Raw genomic sequence first — 18,571 nt, forward strand, 5'->3', positions numbered from 1 at the left:
GAGAGGGGTGGAAGATTTTGCACTGCCTCCGCTGCTGTGACAAACACAAGGCTTTAGAACATAGAACCATAGAATGGCAGGGGTGGGAAAGGACCACTGCAGATCCTAAGTCTAACCCCCCCTGCCAAAGCAGGGTCACCCAGGGCAGGTCACATGGAAATACATCCAGTTGGGTCTTGAAAATCTCCAGAGAAGACAACTCCATAACCTCTCTAGGCAGCCTGTTCCAGTGCTTTGTCACCCTTAAAGAAACTTCTCCTCTTATTGAGGTAGGACTTGCTGTGTTCCAGCTTCTACCTGTTGTTCCTTATCCCAGGACACTACTGAAAAGAGCTGGGCCCTTTATTCTTGCCCCCACCCTTCTGGTATTGGTAAACACTGATCAGATTCCCCCCCTCACACTGCTCTTCTCCAGGCTAAACAGTCCCAGCTGTCTCAGACCTTCCTCATGAGACAGATGGTCCAGTCCCTTCTGCATCCTTACAGCCTCTGTTGGACCCTCTTGAACTGCAGAGCCCAGCACTGGACACAACACTCCAGCTGTGGCCTCACTAGGGCTGAGCGGGGCGGGGAGGAGAACCTCCCTAGACCTACTGTGACAGTTGCTGCTGTGACAAACACAAGGAATCGTGGCCACAGTGCCAAGACAAAGGTTCAGTACCAAAGAACCTCCTGCTGAAAGCTTTCCAGAACTGAGAGGGGCCAAGCACAGAAAACTTCCACAGAGGTTTGTTTAGCAATTTAATTCACAGCTCTCGTGACCAGTTCTCACCACCACACAGCACTGAATTCCTGCAGGGCTCAGGACAAGGGCAGCCAACACTCAGTGATTTCACTTCACCTGTGACCATTTTACACACAAACATTATTTACAAACTTAATCTTCGTTGTGTCATCATCCCCCTTGCACAGAGCAGCTTCAGCCAGCACTGCTGCCAGAAGCTGGGAGGTGGGAGGGACTTTAGACAATTATCTGTTGCTTTCTGAACTGAACAGGTTACAAGTCAAACATTTAGGTGGGTTGCTCTCAGCAAGTCCATCTTTGTGAACATGTTGTAGGCTGTTAAGCACTTCCACAACTCAGCCAAGCCCCTTCCTGGTTCACTGGGAATGATGACACAAATACCAAAGCTACATTTCCTTCTGGAACCTGTTCCCTGATGCAGTTCCAGCAGCTGGACACAGAGGTTAAGGCCAGAGCCTTATTTTCTTATGGGGGGAAGTGAGAAGCTCTGAAGGCTCCAGAGGTTCAAGGGCAGGTTGGATGGGGCCTTCAGCAAACTGGTTTGAGTAGGAGACATCCCTGCCCCTGGCAGGGGTGCTGGAACTAGAAAAGCTTTAAGGGCCCCTCCAACCCAAACTGTTCTATGAAAAGTAATCTTTCAAAAGCCATGAGCTCAGCTTGTAGAAATTACACATTTCTTCATCTTGGAGAATCAGCATGCACCTTAAAAGTGTTTAACACCAATAGAAAAGAGAGTTTTCCCCTTAAAAATGCAACAAGAAGGTTGTGGAACAAGCAGTAACCCGCCAGCACCACTCAAGGGTGGGGGCAAACAGACAAACCAGATGCCCAAACTGTCTGCACTTGGTAGAGTGGTGGTGTTGTTTTCCTACCTGCAGGCACCCAAGCTTCCATCTGCCACTCATTTTTGTCAGGGTTTTATTCAAAAGTCTGTTTTGTTAGTTGACACAACTTAAGCAAGTGACACTTTGAGCTCCCCAATTTACAGTGACCTCCTCTTGTACCTGATAATGGGGTTATTGGGGGTGTGGATCATGGTGGTGTAATTGATGGTGGGGAAATAGTCATTGACGAGGTCAAACTCGTACAGGCGAAGCAAAGTGGACCAAATGGTCTTAATCTGCACGTAAGCAAAGTTCTCTCCAATGCAGCGGTGACGGCCTGGAAGCAAAGCCACAAAACCCAGTTAGAGAAGGTGGGTCTGAAATCACCTTTGAGTCAAAGAATTGTGTGGGTTGCAAAAGACCTCCAAGATCATTTCATAGCATCATAGAATCAATAAGGTTGGAAAAGACCTCAGAGATCATCAAGTCCAACCTGTCGCCCAACACCTCATGACTAAACCATGGCTTCAAGTGCCACATCCAATCCCTTTCTGAACGCCTCCAGGGACTCCACCACCTCCCTGGGCAGCATATTCCAATGGCCAACAACTCTTTCTGTGGAGAACTTTCTCCTCACCTCAAGCCTAAACTTCCCCTGGCACAGCTTGAGACTGTGTCCTCTTGTTCTGGTGCTGGTTGCCTGGGAGAAGAGACCAACCCCCTCCTGGCTACAACCTCCCTTCAGGGAGTTGGAGAGAGCAAGAAGGTCTCCCCTGAGCCTTCTCTTCTCCAGGCTAAGCAACCCCAAAATTTGAGTCCAACCTTCAACCCAACACCACCATGGCCATTAAACCATGTCCCACAGTTTAACTGCTCCTGTGCTTTCTAAGCCAGGTGAGGCTCTGATGCTGCAGGTACACCACTATGGAATGCCATCAAAGCCTTGTTTCTGTGAGCTGTCCCTGCATTACCTTGCTCTTGCTCCGCCTGCACTAGGGAGAGTTAATTCCTTATTCACCACAGCAGCAATTGCAGGGCCCAAGAGTTCAGCTGTACCCTGGAAACCGCTGGCAGAGAAAAGACCTGGGGCTGCCGCTGGACAGCTGGCTGAGGATGAGCCAGGGTGTGCCCAGGTGGCCAAGAAGGCCACCAGCGTCCTGGCCTGGATCAGCAATGGTGTGTCCAGCCAAAGCAGGGCAGGGATTGTCCCCCTGCACTCAGCACTGGGGAAGCCACACCTTGAGTGCTGGGTTCATGTTTGGGGTCCTCCCCACCAAGAGAGACATTGAGGAGCTGGAGCAGGTCCAGAGAAGGGCAGGGAAGCTGGGGAAGGGTCTGGAGAACAGGGCTGGTGAGGAGCAGCTGAGGGACCTGTTTTTTTTTTTGTCTGGAGAAAAGAAGGCTGAAGGGACACACTTGAGCAGCCTTTCAGCACCTTAAGGGACTCTCCAGGAGAACTGGAGGGACTTTAAACAAAAGCATTGAGTGACAGAATGAGGGGTGATGGCTTCAAACTGGAAGATGCTGTACTGAGAGGAGGCATTAAGAGAAACTTCTTCCCCGTGAGGGTGCTGAGGCACTGGAACATTTTGCCCAGAGAAGCTTTGGAGGCTCTAAGCCTGGCAGTGTTCAAAAGCAGGTTGGATGAGGCATTGAGCAACCTGGTCTAGTGGGAAGCATCCCTCCCACAGCAAGGGAGTTGGACCTGGATGATCTTTAAGGTCCCTTCCCACCCAAACCATTCTATGATGCTTTGTATAAATACTATCTCCTCAGACACTCCAGCATGGGGAGGTGCTGTGGTAGATGAGCATTATGTGCTCCAGCACACGCTCACTCAAGAGGGAGCTGGGTTTTCAGACTCACCAGCACCAAATGGAACATATGCAAACTTCTCCCCAGCTGCTGGGTTCTCTTGCAGGTAGCGGTCAGGCTTGAAGTCCAGAGCATCCTTCCAGGAGTCCCTCAGTCTGTGGTTCACAGTGGGAGACACACAGACCTGATGGCCAGGGGGAATGTCATATCCAGCAACAGTCTGCACGAGAAGACAACACCAGCCCTCACCCATCACGAGAAACACCTCCAGTTTTTCAAGTGCTACTTGAAGTGCTGCATCATGAGGCTTGAATTTGAAGAGACTTTTGCCTCAGCTCATTCAAAACCAAATGCAGCCTAACGATGATGTTTACTTGCACAGGGCACAACAGGCAAGGGTCACAGGAACCTTTCACCTGCTTTAAGACAGGAGGTGCTACAGAAAGAGCTTGTGAACTTCACACTGACTGAAAGTCTTTGTCAGGGGAGGGACATTGATGTGAAAAACAATGTGACTTATTTCTTACTTCTCTGGGCAAACAGCAAGCTTTCTCTCAATGTACCCAACCTTTATGGCATTAAGTGCAAGCCAAAGTTTTGTGAGGTCATTAGCAAAAGTTTCTTTAATTGGAAGCACCAAACTAAGCTGATGTGAGACCAACCCCCCTCTAATAGCTTTAGCAATGATCTGGGTGAGAAGATCGAGGCACCCTCAGACAGTTTGCAGATGACACCAAGCTGGAGGCAGTGCTGATCTGCTGGAGGGTAGGAGGGCTCTGCAGGGGGACCTGGATCCATAGGGTAAAATTCAACAAGGCCAAGTGCTGGGTCCTGCACTTGGGTCACAACCACCCCATGAAGGCTCCAGGCTTGGGGCAGAGTGGCTGGAAACTGCCCAGCAGAAAAAGACCTGAAGGTGCTAGGTGACAGCAGCTGAAGATGAGCCAGGGTGTGCCTAGGTGGTCGTTGAATACCCATCCCTGGAGGTGCTGGAGCACCTGGAGGTGCTGAGGGACATGGTTTAGCACCAGACTTAGGTGAGACAGAACAGTTGGACTTGATGATACTGAAGGTCTTTTCCAACCAAAGCAATTCTGTGATAGCTAAAGGAAAGGGTCAGCTTTGCTGTGTAAGACTGCATGTGGTGCCTCAGAGCCTTCCCTTCTCCTGGCTGAACAAACCCTGTTCCCTCAGCCTGCCAGAAGTGCTCTGACCCCTGACCATTTTGGTGGCCCTCTGCTTGCTGATTGCTAAAGGCTGCAAAACCAGACATAAATCATTCCAGATTAAGGCAGAGTTCAAGGTATTAATTGCTTTCCTCATTCGAGATCATCAAGTCCAACCTATCACCCAACACCATCTAATCAACTCAACCATGGCACCAAGTGCCTCATCCAGTCTCTTCCTAAACACCTCCAGTGATGGTGACTCCACCACCTCCCTGGGCAGCACATTCCAATGGCCAGTCTCTCTTTCTGTGAAGAATTGCTTCCTAACATCCAGCCTAAACCTCCCCTGGTGCAGGTTGAGACTGTGTCCTCTTGTTCTGGTGTTGGTTGCCTGGGAGAAGAGACCAACCCCTTCCTGGCTACAACCTCCCTTTAGGTAGTTGTAGAGAGCAATAAGGTCTCCCCTGAGCCTCCTCTTCTCCAGGCTAAGCAACCCCAGCTCCCTCAGCCTCTCCTCGTAGGGCTTGTGCTTCAAATCCCTCACCAGCTTTGTTGCCTTGTTCTGAACATGTTCCATCAACTCAATATCTTTCTTAACCAGCTCCATTCTCACTGCCAGAAGCCAGGCTGCCATCAGCTCTCACCCTGCCAGGAGACACTGCTCACTCACTGCTTCTTTTTTCTCCCCACCTGTCCTTTTACAGCCCTGATCTACTGGAGTTAGCTCCAACTCATGTACTCACCTGGGGAGTCTTGGCCATTCTCATCATGGTCATGATAGGAGGTCTAAGCCTTAAAGTTTCTTTCAGACAGCGATCCAGCAAACTGAGATCCTTCAGCTGAAAACACAGAGAGCATGATTCACCAAGATACAGCTCAGTTTGTGCAATAAAAAAACCCAAATGACATTTTATACCATTGATGAACAAAATAATCAAAGAGTAAGCAGCTCACATTGATGTGTACTTCACTGGCTACTCTGGCAGGTTTTATTCCACGTGGTCCAGTGAAGAAGGAAGAAAACCACTGACCAAATCCAACTGGGTTTGTTAAATCTCTTTCAGGAGTGTTTTCTGGTGCCTCATTAAAGGACAAGGTCACACTGCAGGCCCTTCCTTGGTGGGAAGGAGGATCTCCTTCCTCTACAGAGCTGTCATTTCTTTAACAGACATTTGTAGCAACTGCAATTTCCTTCAGGAACACTGACTAAAATATCAGTACCAAGCTGAAGATTCGCCTGGGGAGGAGATGATGGTGGAGAGACACTGGCAGCCAGTGCTGTCACAGTGGCTGCACCAGATCATGGCAGCCCTCCTGCATTTGTTGGGGGTTTTTCACATAAGCACCTAAAAATCTCTAAACCTCAGGAGGAGTAAGGTAACACACACACCTGTTCGTAAGTTAAGGGTGGCAAGTCATCCCCACAGACTGCCTTTTGCTCTGCATAGCACTGCTCCTGGATGGCTTTGTCCCTGGCTATGAAGAAGCCAAGCCAGGCACTGGTGGTGGAAGATGTGTGCTGCCCTGCCAGCAGCAGCCCGATGAGCATCCCGGCAATCTCATCATCCGTCAGCGGCCGGCCATCCCTGGGGGGTATCACAGAACCACAGAATCACAGAAAGGCTGGGGCTGGAAGGGACCTCTGGAGATCATCCAGTCCCACCCCCCTTGACAGCAGGATCACCCAGGGCAGGTCACACAGGAATGCATCCAGATGGGTTTTGAAAGCCACCAGAGAAGGACACTCCAACACCTCCGGGGGGCCTGCTCCAGCACTCCAGCACCCTCACACCAAAGAAGTTTTTCCTCATGTTGAGGTGGGACTTCCTAGGTTCACTTGTGTCCACTGCCCCTTGTCCTATCACACATCACCAGTGAAAAGAGCCTGGCCCCTTCTTGCCCCCCACCCCTCAGCTATTTATAGACATCGATCAGATCCCCTCTCAGGCTGCTCTTCTCCAGGCCAAAGAGTCCCAGGTCTCTCAGCCCATCTCAAAGGTCTTTTCTAACCTATCCTGTCCTGTCCTATCCCTCCTCAGACAGATGTTCCAGCCCATCATGCCCATAGCCTCCCTTGGACACTCTCCAGTGTTTCCCCACCCCTCCTGAACTGAGGAGCTCAGAACTGGACATAGGACTGTGGGTATGGTCTGACTAAGGCAGAGTAGAGGGAGAAGAGAACCTCCCTTGACCCACTGGCCACACTCTTCTTCATGCACCTCAAGATGCCATCATCCTTCTCGGCCACAGGGGCACACTGCTGTCCCATGGATAACTTGCAGTCTAACTAATGTTTGAGTTTCAGTTACAGTGGCATTTACAGTTTCTACCAGTGTACCTTCTTTATCCTTATTCCCCTGTGCTGCCTACCCTAAATCATAGAATCAATAAGGTTGGAAGAGACCTCAAAGATCATCAAGTCCAACCTGTCACCACAGACCTCATGACTACTAAACCATGGCTTCAATTGGGGCAGGAGATCACAGAACAGGGAGAAAAGAGAACAGAGGGAGAGAGACTCCTCAGGAGCCTTAAAATAACCTCATGACCAAACAGGCAGCAAGGAGAAAGGAAGCAAGCTCATGACCACAGATGAAAACCTCAGAAATCTGAAGATCCATTTACAAATAAAGTTTTTAAGATGCCGGCAACAAAAGGAGTTCAGAGTGTAAGGAATTATTTCGGGGGGGTTGGTAGATGGTTTCAGCTGAAGAGCTCAAAGCTAAAACATCTCAAGAGGACAAGTCTTCAGCTGCTTGGCTTACTTGTAGGCAGCATCGAGCAGCGTTTGGAGCATGTCATCCTCCTGCTCCTGGGACTCTCGGCGTTTCTGGATCACCTTGTAGAAGATGTTCTTGATCTCTCTGTGTGCGCGATCTCGGCGCCTGTGAGCCAAAACAGCTCCATTAGAATCACATCACCAAATGCTTTTGGTTGGAAAAGAATCACAGAATCAATAAGGTTGGAAAAGACCTCAGAGATCATCAAGTCCAACCTGTCACCCAACACCTCATGACCAACTAAACCATGGCACCAAGTGCCACGTCCAATCCCCTCTTGAACACCTCCAGGGATGGGGACTTCACCACCTCCCTGGGCAGCACCTTCCAATGGCCAACAACTCTCTCTGTGAAGAACTTTCTCCTCACCTCAAGCCTAAACTTCCCCTGGTGCAGTTTGAGACTGTGTCCTCTTGTTCTGGTGCTGGTTGCCTGGAAGAGACCAACCCCCACCTGGCTACAACCTCCCTTCAGGTAGTTGTAGAGGGCAATGAGGTCACCCCTAAGCCTCCTCTTCTCCAGGCTAAGCAACCCCAGCTCCCTCAGCCTCACCTCACAGGGCTTGTGCTCGAGACCTCTCACCAGTCTTGCTGCTCTTCCTTCAAGTTCATGCAGCCCAACCCTTCCTCCAACTCCACCAAAGCTGGCACTAAAACATGGCCCTCAGCTTCACATCTGTCTCTTTGAAACATGCCCAGAAACAGCAGGGAATTCAAACACCTATCTGGGCAGCCTGCTCCAGGCTTTGAGAACCTTTTCAGTCAAAAGATTTTTTTATCATATCCATCCTAAACCTCCTCTGGTGCAATTTCAGGCCATTTCCTCTCACCATATCACTTGCTCCTAGGGAGATAAGACCAGCTCCTACCTGGCGCCAGCCTCCTCTCAGGGAGCTGTAGACAGAGAGCAATGAGGTCTTCCCTCAGCTTCCTCTTCTCCAGATTAAACAACCCCAGGTCCCTCAGCTGCTCCTCACCAGCCCTGTTCTCCAGACCCTTCCCCAGCTTCCCTCCCCTTCTCTGGACCTGCTCCAGCCCCTCAACGTTCACCTTGGAGTGAGGTCCCCAAAACTGAACCCAGGACTCAAGATGTGGTCCCCTCCAGTGCTGAGTACCAAGGGAAAACCACTTCCTTGGTCCTGCTGGCCACACTGTTCCTGATCCAGACCAGGATGCTGGTAGCCTTCTTGGCCACCTGGCACATGCTGGCTCATGCTCAGCTAGCTGTTAATCAAGCTAGCAACTTTATCCAAAGTAACCCCTAAAACATTTAGGAAGATTTGTTGGAACCTCTAGAACAGTATATACTGAGGAAAGGGAAAAAAAAAACCAAGTCAAACAATAAAGGCATTTAGATAAAACAGTGCAGTTTCTTCATCTGTTAGTGCTGGTACCTGAAGCTGGGCAAAGGCAGCCAGCCTGGCAGCAGCCAGGCAGCATGGGTGAAGCCCCCATCCAGATCGGCGTAGAGCTGAGCCATCTTGGCAGTCAGCAGGCTCCTGATCTCCTTCCCATGCAAGCAGTGACTTGCTGTCAAAATGATCAGCTCTGAAAGGGCTTCAAACAGGTCTGAGGAAAGAGTTGAAATGCACCTTCAGTAACATTTCTCAGGACAGACTTCCTTCATTTTTATTTGGTAGAAGAGAAAAATAAGTAACTGAAGACAAATGAATGACTTCCAACAGAGTTCTAGGTTGTTTTACTGGTAGGATGAAGCATCTGATTGTAAATGTCTGTGTCTGTCAAGCCTCTCATCAAACAAGTTGTTAAATCACTGACTTCAGCAACTTTTTTTATAAGGTACTTTCTTCCAAACATTTTACCAGGACAGGTAGCTATCCTTCCAAAGTAAGCCAGGCAGCACAGGCTGAATCCTTAACAAACACATGGAAAATGAAATCATAGTATCATAGTATCATTCAGGGTTGGAAGGGACCACAAGGATCATCTACTTCCAACCCCCCTGACATGGGCAGGGACACCCCACACTAGATCAGCCTGGACAGAGCCTCATCCAGCCTGGGCTTAAACACCTCCAGGGACAGGGCCTCGACCACCTCCCTGGATAACCCATTCCAGGGTTTCACCACTCTCATGGGGAAGAACCTCCTCCTCACATCTAGCCTAAATCTCCCCACCTCCAGCTTCATTCCATTCCCCCTAGTCCTATCACTACCTGAGATCCTGAGAAGTCCTTCCCCAGCCTTCCTGCAGGCCCCCTTCAGATACTGGAAGGCCACAATGAGGTCACCTCAGAGCCTTCTGTTCTCCAGACTGAACAGCCCCAACTCCTTCAGTCTGTCCTCACAGGAGAGGTGCTCCAGCCCTCTGATCATCCTTGTGGCCCTTCTCTGGACACGTTCCAGCACCTCCACATCCCTCTTGTAATAACCAAATCCAAATCCATGGGGAATCAAGGTAGCTTTGCTGCTCACTTTTAATTGATTAATATTGATAGTCAATATTGCAATGCAGCATCTTATCATTTTAAACTAACAATACTGCTATTTAGTAAGACAATACAGAATTTTAGCTCTATTCTAAAGTATGTAAGACATATCAAATTCTACACTTCTGAAATAAATCCTCAGTATCAGTTGTAAAACATTTATGATATGGCTATGATCATCTATAGAATGCAGATCATAAAGATCTATGTGTGAATAAATATTTCTGACACAATGGGCTTGCAACCATAGCGATGGGTTAGGTCTAGCAGGCCAGCTGGGAAAGACAGGTGGGAAACAGGACAGTTCCACTCTGATCACCAACCTAAATCTCACCAGCTTCAAGGACACAGCTCCTCAGTGATGAGGATTCCTGAGCTAAGCTCACTGACAGGCTCTGGGAAGTTAGTGTCTTCTCTTGGGGACTGAGGGGGTTGCTCTGAGCTGACTCATGCAGAAGGAGCAGGATTCAGCCAGACAACAGGCACACTCTCTATTAGCTGACACAGAAAGCAGAAGTAAGACTCCTTTACTTCTCTCAACGATTTTCTGAGCAGCTTCATTCTCCAGCAGCCTTAAATTTGATCAAACAAAATCTGCATTTGGCACATTTCTCTCCTAATGCTCTGTACAGTTTGACCCGTGTCATTTTTCATTTCACACTGCAGCAAATCCTTTACAAAAATCAAACCTTGGCCTTCATTCCTTCCCTAGAAAATCTGAGGAAAGAATCACTCTGATCTTGCTTACTTTTCTCTCCACTCTCTCCCCAGGCTTTGAAATACTCCTTTGTTTCTTCTTCAATCACAGTCACATGCTGTTTAAACTGGGCAATATTTAGCCCAGTTTTGAGCATCTTCTTCTGTTCCAAAAATACCTAGAAGAACCAAGAGAGGAAAACCACCACATTAATAACACCATTAACAACTTATGATCATTTGTACTCTAAGAGCATACAGAAAGAAATCAGGACTGCAGGGCAGGTATTCAGATTTAAATAACAGAAAATATTCCAGTATTCATCTCCTGTTTGTTTTTTTCCCCAAGCAAAAGTTTGGTAACATCCAAGAAAAGAAAAAGGTTGGTAGCATCTGACCTTGTAGGTGTTGTTTTTTCTCTTTCAGTACCAAACCCAGAAAATAATGTTAATGTCTTTGCTAAACTCCATCCTTGGAGGCATTCAGGGTTGAAACATGGAATGCACTTTAGATACATAATCAGAAATGCAATCAGAGTCCCTGCAGAGTCTGGATTCAGTCTGTGCTCCTCCTTGTGTGGCCTACTTTCTTTCTCTCCCCCCAGAGCACGTGTCTTGTGTCATGAAGTACTGGGAGAAGTGTGGTCTAGAGATCCACCTTTCCTTGACAAGGACAGACAGAAGCAGGAAGCAAACTGTTCTTAGGAAAATGGGGAGCTTCACACCCTTCTCACCTCCTCCTCCTTATCTTTGCACACTCATAGCTAACATGCCTACAGGCAAAAAATCCCTTAATTGGATGAGAACACCATGACAGAAATGAAACTTTATCCCTCTTAAAGCTGTATCAGAAGGAAGATCTAAAGTTGCTTGAAAGGTAAAAGTAAACTGCAGTCAGTGGCACACTGTGAAGGAAGGGAAAAGATTCACTTACTAATTTTTGCTCTGTGGTGGGGTTTGCTTGGAGAACAAAACCCATCATCCAGACTGACAAATGGCCAGGAGGGTAAATAAAGCAACCTAAACAGGTTCAGTCTTGATTATCCAGCTGGGATAAATTACCACAACTACATAACCCCACCAACCCTCCTCACACACAGCCAAGAGCTCAGGGCTGCCCACACAGAACTGGAACCACGCTGCCCTGCTACTCAGATGTAAAATACACACCGCGTTGGGGACGTCGTAAGCAACTCCCTTGCCAAACACTGGGGTGGTTAAGCGAGAGTAGACATCCTCTGCATTCAGATCTTCATTTTTACTGTTGAAGAGGAGAGCAGCAGCATCACTACCCAGTAAGTATGTGAATGTCTTGCCAACCATAGTGAAACTGAATACGGGTCCGTACTAAAAGAGGGGGGAAAAAAACAACACCCAGTTTGTTTAACATCAGAAAGGAATGAATTTATATCTCTTCAGGTACAGGCTTCCACCAATCACTCTGCTCAGAAATCTCTAGAGGTTTAATAGAGACATGAACACTTTAAATCACATTTCAGTTCTGTTCTTGGTGTACTTGCTAGTGGGATCAAACACAGCAAACACACATCTTGCACACTTCAAAACCATTTAGTTTAAAAAATAAGTAAGTAAAAGAGCAATTACACTGCAAAAACCAGCAGGGATGTTACAACACATAAAGCCTCCAGCAATCTACAAACATCTCAAAAACTTCTGGATTTGGAGTTTTACACAAGATGAATGGAATAGCAATAGGAATAGGAATAGGAATAGGAATAGGAATAGGAATAGGAATAGGAATAGGAATAGGAATAGGAATAGGAATAGGAATAGGAATAGACCAGACCAGACCAGACCAGACCAGGTTGAAAGAGACCTTCAAGATCATCACGTCCAACCCATCAACCAATCCAACCCACCTAATCAACTAACCCATGGCACCAAGCACCCCATCAAGTCTCCTCCTGAACACCTCCAGTGATGGTGACTCCACCACCACCTTCTTGGAGGTGTTCAAGGACAGGCTGGATGAGGCCTTGAGCAAGCTGGGCTAGTGGGAGGTGTCCCTGCCCCATAGCAGGGGGTTGGAACTGGATGACCTTCAAGCTTCCTTCCAACCCAAACCATTCTGTCAATCTACGAATCTCTTCAGAGCAAATAATATTTTAAAGGTCATCTTCAACAAATATCCCACACTAAATTTGGCTTTCTCCAAAATAATCAAGCTATGATTTAAGTGGGGGGTGGCTGAATCCCCATCCCTGGTGGTGTTTCCAGGAGGCAGAGATGTGGTGCTGGAGGCCCATCCTTGGTAGAGGTAGAGAATGGGTGGACTGGATGATCTTAAAGGTCTTTTCTAAGCAAAACAATTCTGTGATTCTCTAATGTGAAACAGATCAGTAAATATCATTTCATGGGAATTAAGGGTCTCCTGCCTTTGCTCAGTTCTTTTGGGCTGTTATTGTATAGAACCAGTCCTTAAAATGCATCAAACTGCCTACAGTGAAGTCAGCTCCGTTCCAGCCCTGTCGCTGATTAGTCAGGAGTCAGGTTAAAACCTCCCAATGAAAACAAGAAATAATGGCATGGAAATGGCTTTTTAATTAACTTGCAATTCAGCTAGGAGCACAACTCAACAATACAGATCTATTTTTTAAACCTGAAACACAAAGAAGAACTCAAAAAACACTCTAACACCAACGTACACAAAAGAGAGCTGAAGACATCAGAGCCTTCTCTGCAGGCTCCAGTCCATATTCAAGGCAGGAAACAAGAACAAACTAATTGTAAACAGGTTCCAGGTAAGGAATTTAACAGATAGATATATTACATATTTTTTAGCACATGCTCAGCCAGTCATACCTTGTCATAAGCATTTTCCAGAAATTCAATGGGACTTTTTCCAAAGGCAACTGCATGTCCAAGGAAAGGGATGCTGGATGGAATATAAGGTGGGTATTTCTGAGGAGGAAAAAGGAAAGTAAATAAAGAATGAGAAGATTGGACTTGATGATCTCAGTGAGCCAACTTTAATGATTCTATGATTAATTTTCTTAAGAGACTAATAAAATCACATATATTTACAGAAAAGCTACACAGAGACTTAGAATGGAATAGAGCAAGTGCAGGGTCCTGCATCTGGGTCGAGGCAATCCCAGGCACAAATACAGGCTGGGCAGTAACTGGCTGGAAAGCAGCCCTGAGGAGAGAGACTTGGGGGTGCTGGTGGACAAAAAGCTCAACATGAGCTCTCAGTGTGCACTTGCAGCCCGCAAAGCCAATCAGATCCTGGGCTGCATCAGGAGAAGTGTGGCTAGCAGGTCGAGGGAGGTGATCCTCCCCCTCTACTCAGCCCTGCTGAGACCCCACCTGGAGTACTGTGTCCAGTTCTGGAGCCCCTATTACAAGAGGGATGTGGAGGTGCTGGAACGTGTCCAGAGAAGGGCCACAAGGATGATCAGAGGGCTGGAGCACCTCTCCTATGAGGACAGACTGAAGGAGCTGGGGCTGTTCAGTCTGCAGAAGAGAAGGCTCCGAGGTGACCTAATTGTGGCCTTCCAGGATCTGAAGGGGGCCTACAGGAAGGCTGGGGAAGGACTTCTCAGGATCTCAGGTAGTGATAGGACTAGGGGGAATGGAATGAAGCTGGAGGTGGGGAGATTCAGGCTAGATGTGAGGAGGAGGTTCTTCACCATGAGAGTGGTGAGACCCTGGAATGGGTTGTCCAGGGAGGTGGTCGAGGCCCCGTCCCTGGAGGTGTTTAAGAGCAGGCTGGATGAGGCTCTGGCCAGGCTGATCTAGTGTGAGGTGTCCCTGCCCATGGCAGGGGGGTTGGAACTAGATGATCCTTGTGGTCCCTTCCAACCCTGAATGAAACTATGAAACTATAAGAATGGAATTAACCAGGTTGGAAAAGACCTTCAGGATCAAGTCCAACCTATCACCCAACACTTCACACATTCTGTCCAAACTCTTTTGTGAAAAAGCCAACTGATTATTTTTAAGCTATATAAAACACATTTAAAGCCACTTTAAAAAGCAGCAATGGTTAAAATAAAATGAAGATGATTCAGATTCTCACTAACTTGCCTCTGAAAGCAAAGCAAAAAGATACTGCAAGTGGAAGGAATGCAGGCAGAAACAGTTACAGAGTTCCCCCAAAGCATCAGTCTCAGTTCAGAAACGGCCTTCATACACCTGAGACTTCCTTTAAGCTGCACTGATAAAACAGCATTGGGCATGCCCTTGCTTCTAGAAAACCAAAGCACCTCAGTGAGTGCAGGTGGACAAGCTGCCACAGCCAAGAAGGCCAATGGTCTCCTGGAGCGTACCAAGAGTGTGGCCAGCAGGTCGAGAGAGGTTTTCCTGCCCCTCTATTCTGCCCTGGTGAGAGCCACACCTGCAAGTATTGTGTCCAGTTCTGGACTCCCAGTTCAAGAAGGTAGAGGGAACTACTGGAGAGAGTCCAGTGCAGGATGATGAAGCTGCTGAGGGGCCTGGAGGAAAGGCTGAGAGCCCTGAGGCTGTTGAGCCTGGAGATGAGCAGCCTCAGAGGTGATCCGATCAGCGCTCCGCAAGAGCTAACAGGTGGGTGGGGAGCAAGAGGCTGGGGCTGGGCTCTTGTCAGCAATGCTCAGTGACAAGACGAGGGGCAACGGGCACAAACCGATACCCAGAAGGTAACCCAGGTTTCACTCCAACGTAAGGAAAAAGAAATCTTCACTTCGACGGTACCAGAGCCCTGCAGCTGGCTTCCCAGACAGGCGGCGGAGTCTCCTTCTCGGGAGATTCCACACCCGATTGTGGGCAACCCGCGCTAGCTGGTGGGTTGGCCTGGGTGCTCTCCAGAGGCCCCTTCCAAGCCCCTGCAGGCTGGGGCTGTGTGCCTCACGGCGGTACCACCCCGCTGGGCCCAGGCCAGAGAGCGTCCCCGGGAGCGCTGGGGAGCAGGCTGCGCGCTCGGCAGAACCTGCTCCCGCACACCTGGAATTTACTGCCCACTGCTCTGCTCTCCCCAGGAACGGCTTCCAGAGGCGACAGCACCGCTGCTCCTCCTCCTGTCTGTCCATCCGTCCGTCCGCACCCTGATGCCAGGACCCCGACTCCTCTTCCATCTCCCCCGCGCACTCTCCGTGGTAACCACCATTCTGTGGGGGCAACCACCCCTCTGGTGGCTCGCCCGGGCCCCACCGCCGGCGGGCTGAGACCCCACACATTCCCCCACGCCTACCCTCCGATCGGACGCGATGTGTCGCCGGTAGCCCAGCTGGAACAGGTAACCGAGGCTCAGTGCGAAGGCAGAGGCGGCCAGCAGCAGGGAGATGGGGTTTCCAATGGCCACCGGCTCCAGCAAGGACCCGCCGACCTCCATGAGGCTCAGCATCTCCCCAGCACCCACCGCTCTCCGGCGCAGAGCCCTCGGCGGGGCGTAGCGCCGCACGGCGCCGCGGGGCAGGGCCTGCAGCCGCCCCGCCCGGCTGCGCTGGGCTGATCTCTGCCCATCTGACGACTGCCGCCGCCGCAGCCAACCGGCGCCCGCCCTGCGCGGGGGTGACGGCGTCTGCCGGGCTGCGGCCGGCGCCATTGGGCGGGCGGGAGGCGGGGCGCCGGCCTCGGGCGGTGCTGGCGTCTGGCGCGGCCGGGCGGGGCGGAGGCGGGGAGAGCGGGTTGCGGAGCCTCGGAGCCGCTGGCCCGGGTTCCATCCCCGGGAATGTGAGCGCTGGCTCAGCGGTAAAGTGAAACAGGGGCAGGGATTGTCCCCATGCGCTCAGCACTGGGGAGGCCACACCTTGAGTCCTGCGTTCGTTTTTGGAGCCCTCACGCCAAGGGGCACAATGGGGCTGGAGCACGTCCAGAGGAGGGCAAGGAAGCTGGGGGAGGGTCTGGAGAACAGGGCTGGTGAGGAGCAGCTGAGGGACCTGGGGTTGTTTAGTTGGGAGAAGAGGAGGCTGAGGGGGAAGACCTCATTGTTCTCTACAGCTCCCTGCAGGGAGGTTGGAGCCAGGTGGGGGTTGGTCTCCCTAGTAACAAGTGATAGGATGAGAGGAAATGGCCTGAAGTTGCACCAGAAGTTGAGGTTGGACATTTGAAGAAACTTCACGACTGGAGGGGTTCTCACAGCCTGGCGCAGGCTGCCCAGGGAGGTGGCTGAGTGCCCATCCCTGGAGGTGGCTGAGTGCCCATCCCTGGAGGTGGCTGAGTGCCCATCCCTGGAAGTGGCTGAGTGCCCATCCCTGGAGGTGTTTCCCCGAGGCAGAGATGTGATGCCGAGTGCCACGGTTTAGCCCCAGCCTTGGCAGAGTTAGAGAAGGGTTGGACTGGACGAGCTTAAAGAGCTTTTCCAACTCAAACCATTCCATGATTCAGTGAAAACCAAGAAATGTGACTTGCTGCAAAGAATTTATTAATAAGAATGTAGGAGAAATAACTGCACAGTGATAAGGCATATTATTAATGGTATTCTTAAATATGCAACTAACAGACATTTTTTAACCTTTTTTTCCTCTAGGTTTCCTGACAAAGTGCTATGTAGAGAAGTGCAATTCTGACAACCACTGCCAGGTGATGATTAACCTGATTGTTGCATTATTTACTTTAAATAATATCTAACAGTTTAAATAATACCTCAGAGTTTTTTATGCCACGATGGCTAAGTGGGAAAAGTAGAGCTTGCTAAGCAGGGTACAAAAGGTAAGTCTTCAGTTCACTTTAACTGCTTATTACTACAATTTGTTGAACTGCACTTACTGGTAGCAAAGTATTAGTAAAGTTGTTACAAAAACAGCATTCATTTTTAACTTTCCTTTGAAAACTTAGAGGTGAGTGCTGAGTTGTTTTAATTGTTTTAAATCTTGCTCATAAAATGTCACACAGTGGTTTAGCATGCAGTTCACAGAAGAAATCATAGAATCATAGAATTGTTAGGGTTAGAAGGCACCTCAAGGATCATCTTGTTCCAACCCCCCTGCCATGGGCAGGGACGCCTCACACTAGATCACGTTGCTCAGAGCCACATCCAGCCTGGCCTTAAAACCTCCAGGGATGAGGCTTCTACCACCTCCCTGGGCAGCCTGTGCCAGTGTCTCACCAGCCTCATGGTGAAGAATCTCTTCCTAACATCCAATCTGAATCTCCCCATTTCTATTTTTGTTCCATTCCCCCTAGTCCTATCCTTACCTGATGCCTTAAAAAGTCCCTCCCCAGCTTTCCTTAAGCTACTGAGGCTCTGGCCAGCCTGATCTAGTGTGGGGTGTCCCTGCCCATGGCAGGGGGGTTGGAACTAGATGATCCTTGAGGCCCCTTCCAACCCTGAATGATACTATGATACTAGAAAGCCACGATAAGGTCTCATCAAGTGCACTTCAAACCCTGAAAATACAACCTGAAATGTTAAAGATTTACGTCATAGATACTACTTTGATGGACAAGGATATGTTTCAGACTGGAGGTAGGGTCTTGTCTGACACCTGGGCCCCAAACCTGTTGCTGCCAAGGGCAGGCAGAGAGCTTGCAAACTGCCTCTGATTTCCTTGCAATATCAATCTTCATTCCTACACTCTTTGTAGCCTCGAGAAACTGAAGTAGTCAGTTGTAAGATTAGTTTCACAGAAAGAGCTTAGTGCCTCCTACATAAGTTTTTGTTACTCATGTGTGTTGCAATCCAGAGTAGGATTTAGGCAGCTTTCTGAAGTCCTCTGAGTTAAGATTCATTTATAAATCTGTATCCCCACTCCTCTCCACATACTTATTTTATATAGCACAGCAAAAGAAAAAACCCATTCTGTTTTAAAGCCCAAGCATGCTAAGCATTTAATATGGCTTCTGAATGATTGAAAGTATTTCCCTTGTGGCATACTCCTGCAATATTTGAGAACAAATACAAAGTAGGAGCAAGTTAAGAGTAAATACAAAGCAAGCTATAATGTTTGGCAGAACCCACATAAAAAGAGTTTATCAAAGGTAGTAGCTCTAACTGCTCTTTTATGCCTACCTCTCAACATCATCTTAGATAGAAAGTGTGTCTACAAATCCTGTAACATACACAACCTCCTTGATGTCCCACAGAATGACAGGAAAGGTGAGGAGGTTAACTGAGACTTGTTTAATGGCACTGGTAGCCCCATAGTCCTCTGGG

At 48.9% G+C, this 18,571-nt stretch overlaps 1 protein-coding gene across 2 annotated transcripts; it reads right to left on the reverse strand.

Annotated features, from left to right (window-relative positions):
• Positions 1–728: 728 nt before the first annotated feature.
• Positions 729–15,869, reverse strand: CYP51A1 (cytochrome P450 family 51 subfamily A member 1). 2 transcript variants are annotated; one of them, XM_068152877.1, is made up of 10 exons: positions 15,668–15,869; positions 13,300–13,398; positions 11,647–11,823; positions 10,530–10,656; positions 8,727–8,901; positions 7,319–7,438; positions 5,944–6,139; positions 5,297–5,392; positions 3,436–3,604; positions 729–1,906 (listed from the first exon to the last, which is right to left on the reverse strand). In XM_068152877.1, the coding sequence occupies exons 1-10, from the start codon at positions 15,818–15,820 to the stop codon at positions 1,728–1,730; spliced, it is 1,491 nt and encodes a 496-aa protein (XP_068008978.1). In that variant the 5' UTR covers positions 15,821–15,869; the 3' UTR covers positions 729–1,727. The 2 variants fall into 2 exon arrangements, with proteins under 2 accessions (XP_068008978.1, XP_068008979.1); XM_068152878.1 differs by having other exon boundaries at positions 11,647–11,737; positions 15,668–15,756.
• Between the last annotated feature and the right edge of the window lie 2,702 nt (positions 15,870–18,571).

Source organism: Melanerpes formicivorus, unplaced genomic scaffold (assembly GCF_026170545.1).
Source record: "Melanerpes formicivorus ecotype bairdi unplaced genomic scaffold, bMelFor1.0.p_v2 SCAF_24, whole genome shotgun sequence".
NCBI classification, from domain to species: domain Eukaryota; kingdom Metazoa; phylum Chordata; class Aves; order Piciformes; family Picidae; genus Melanerpes; species Melanerpes formicivorus.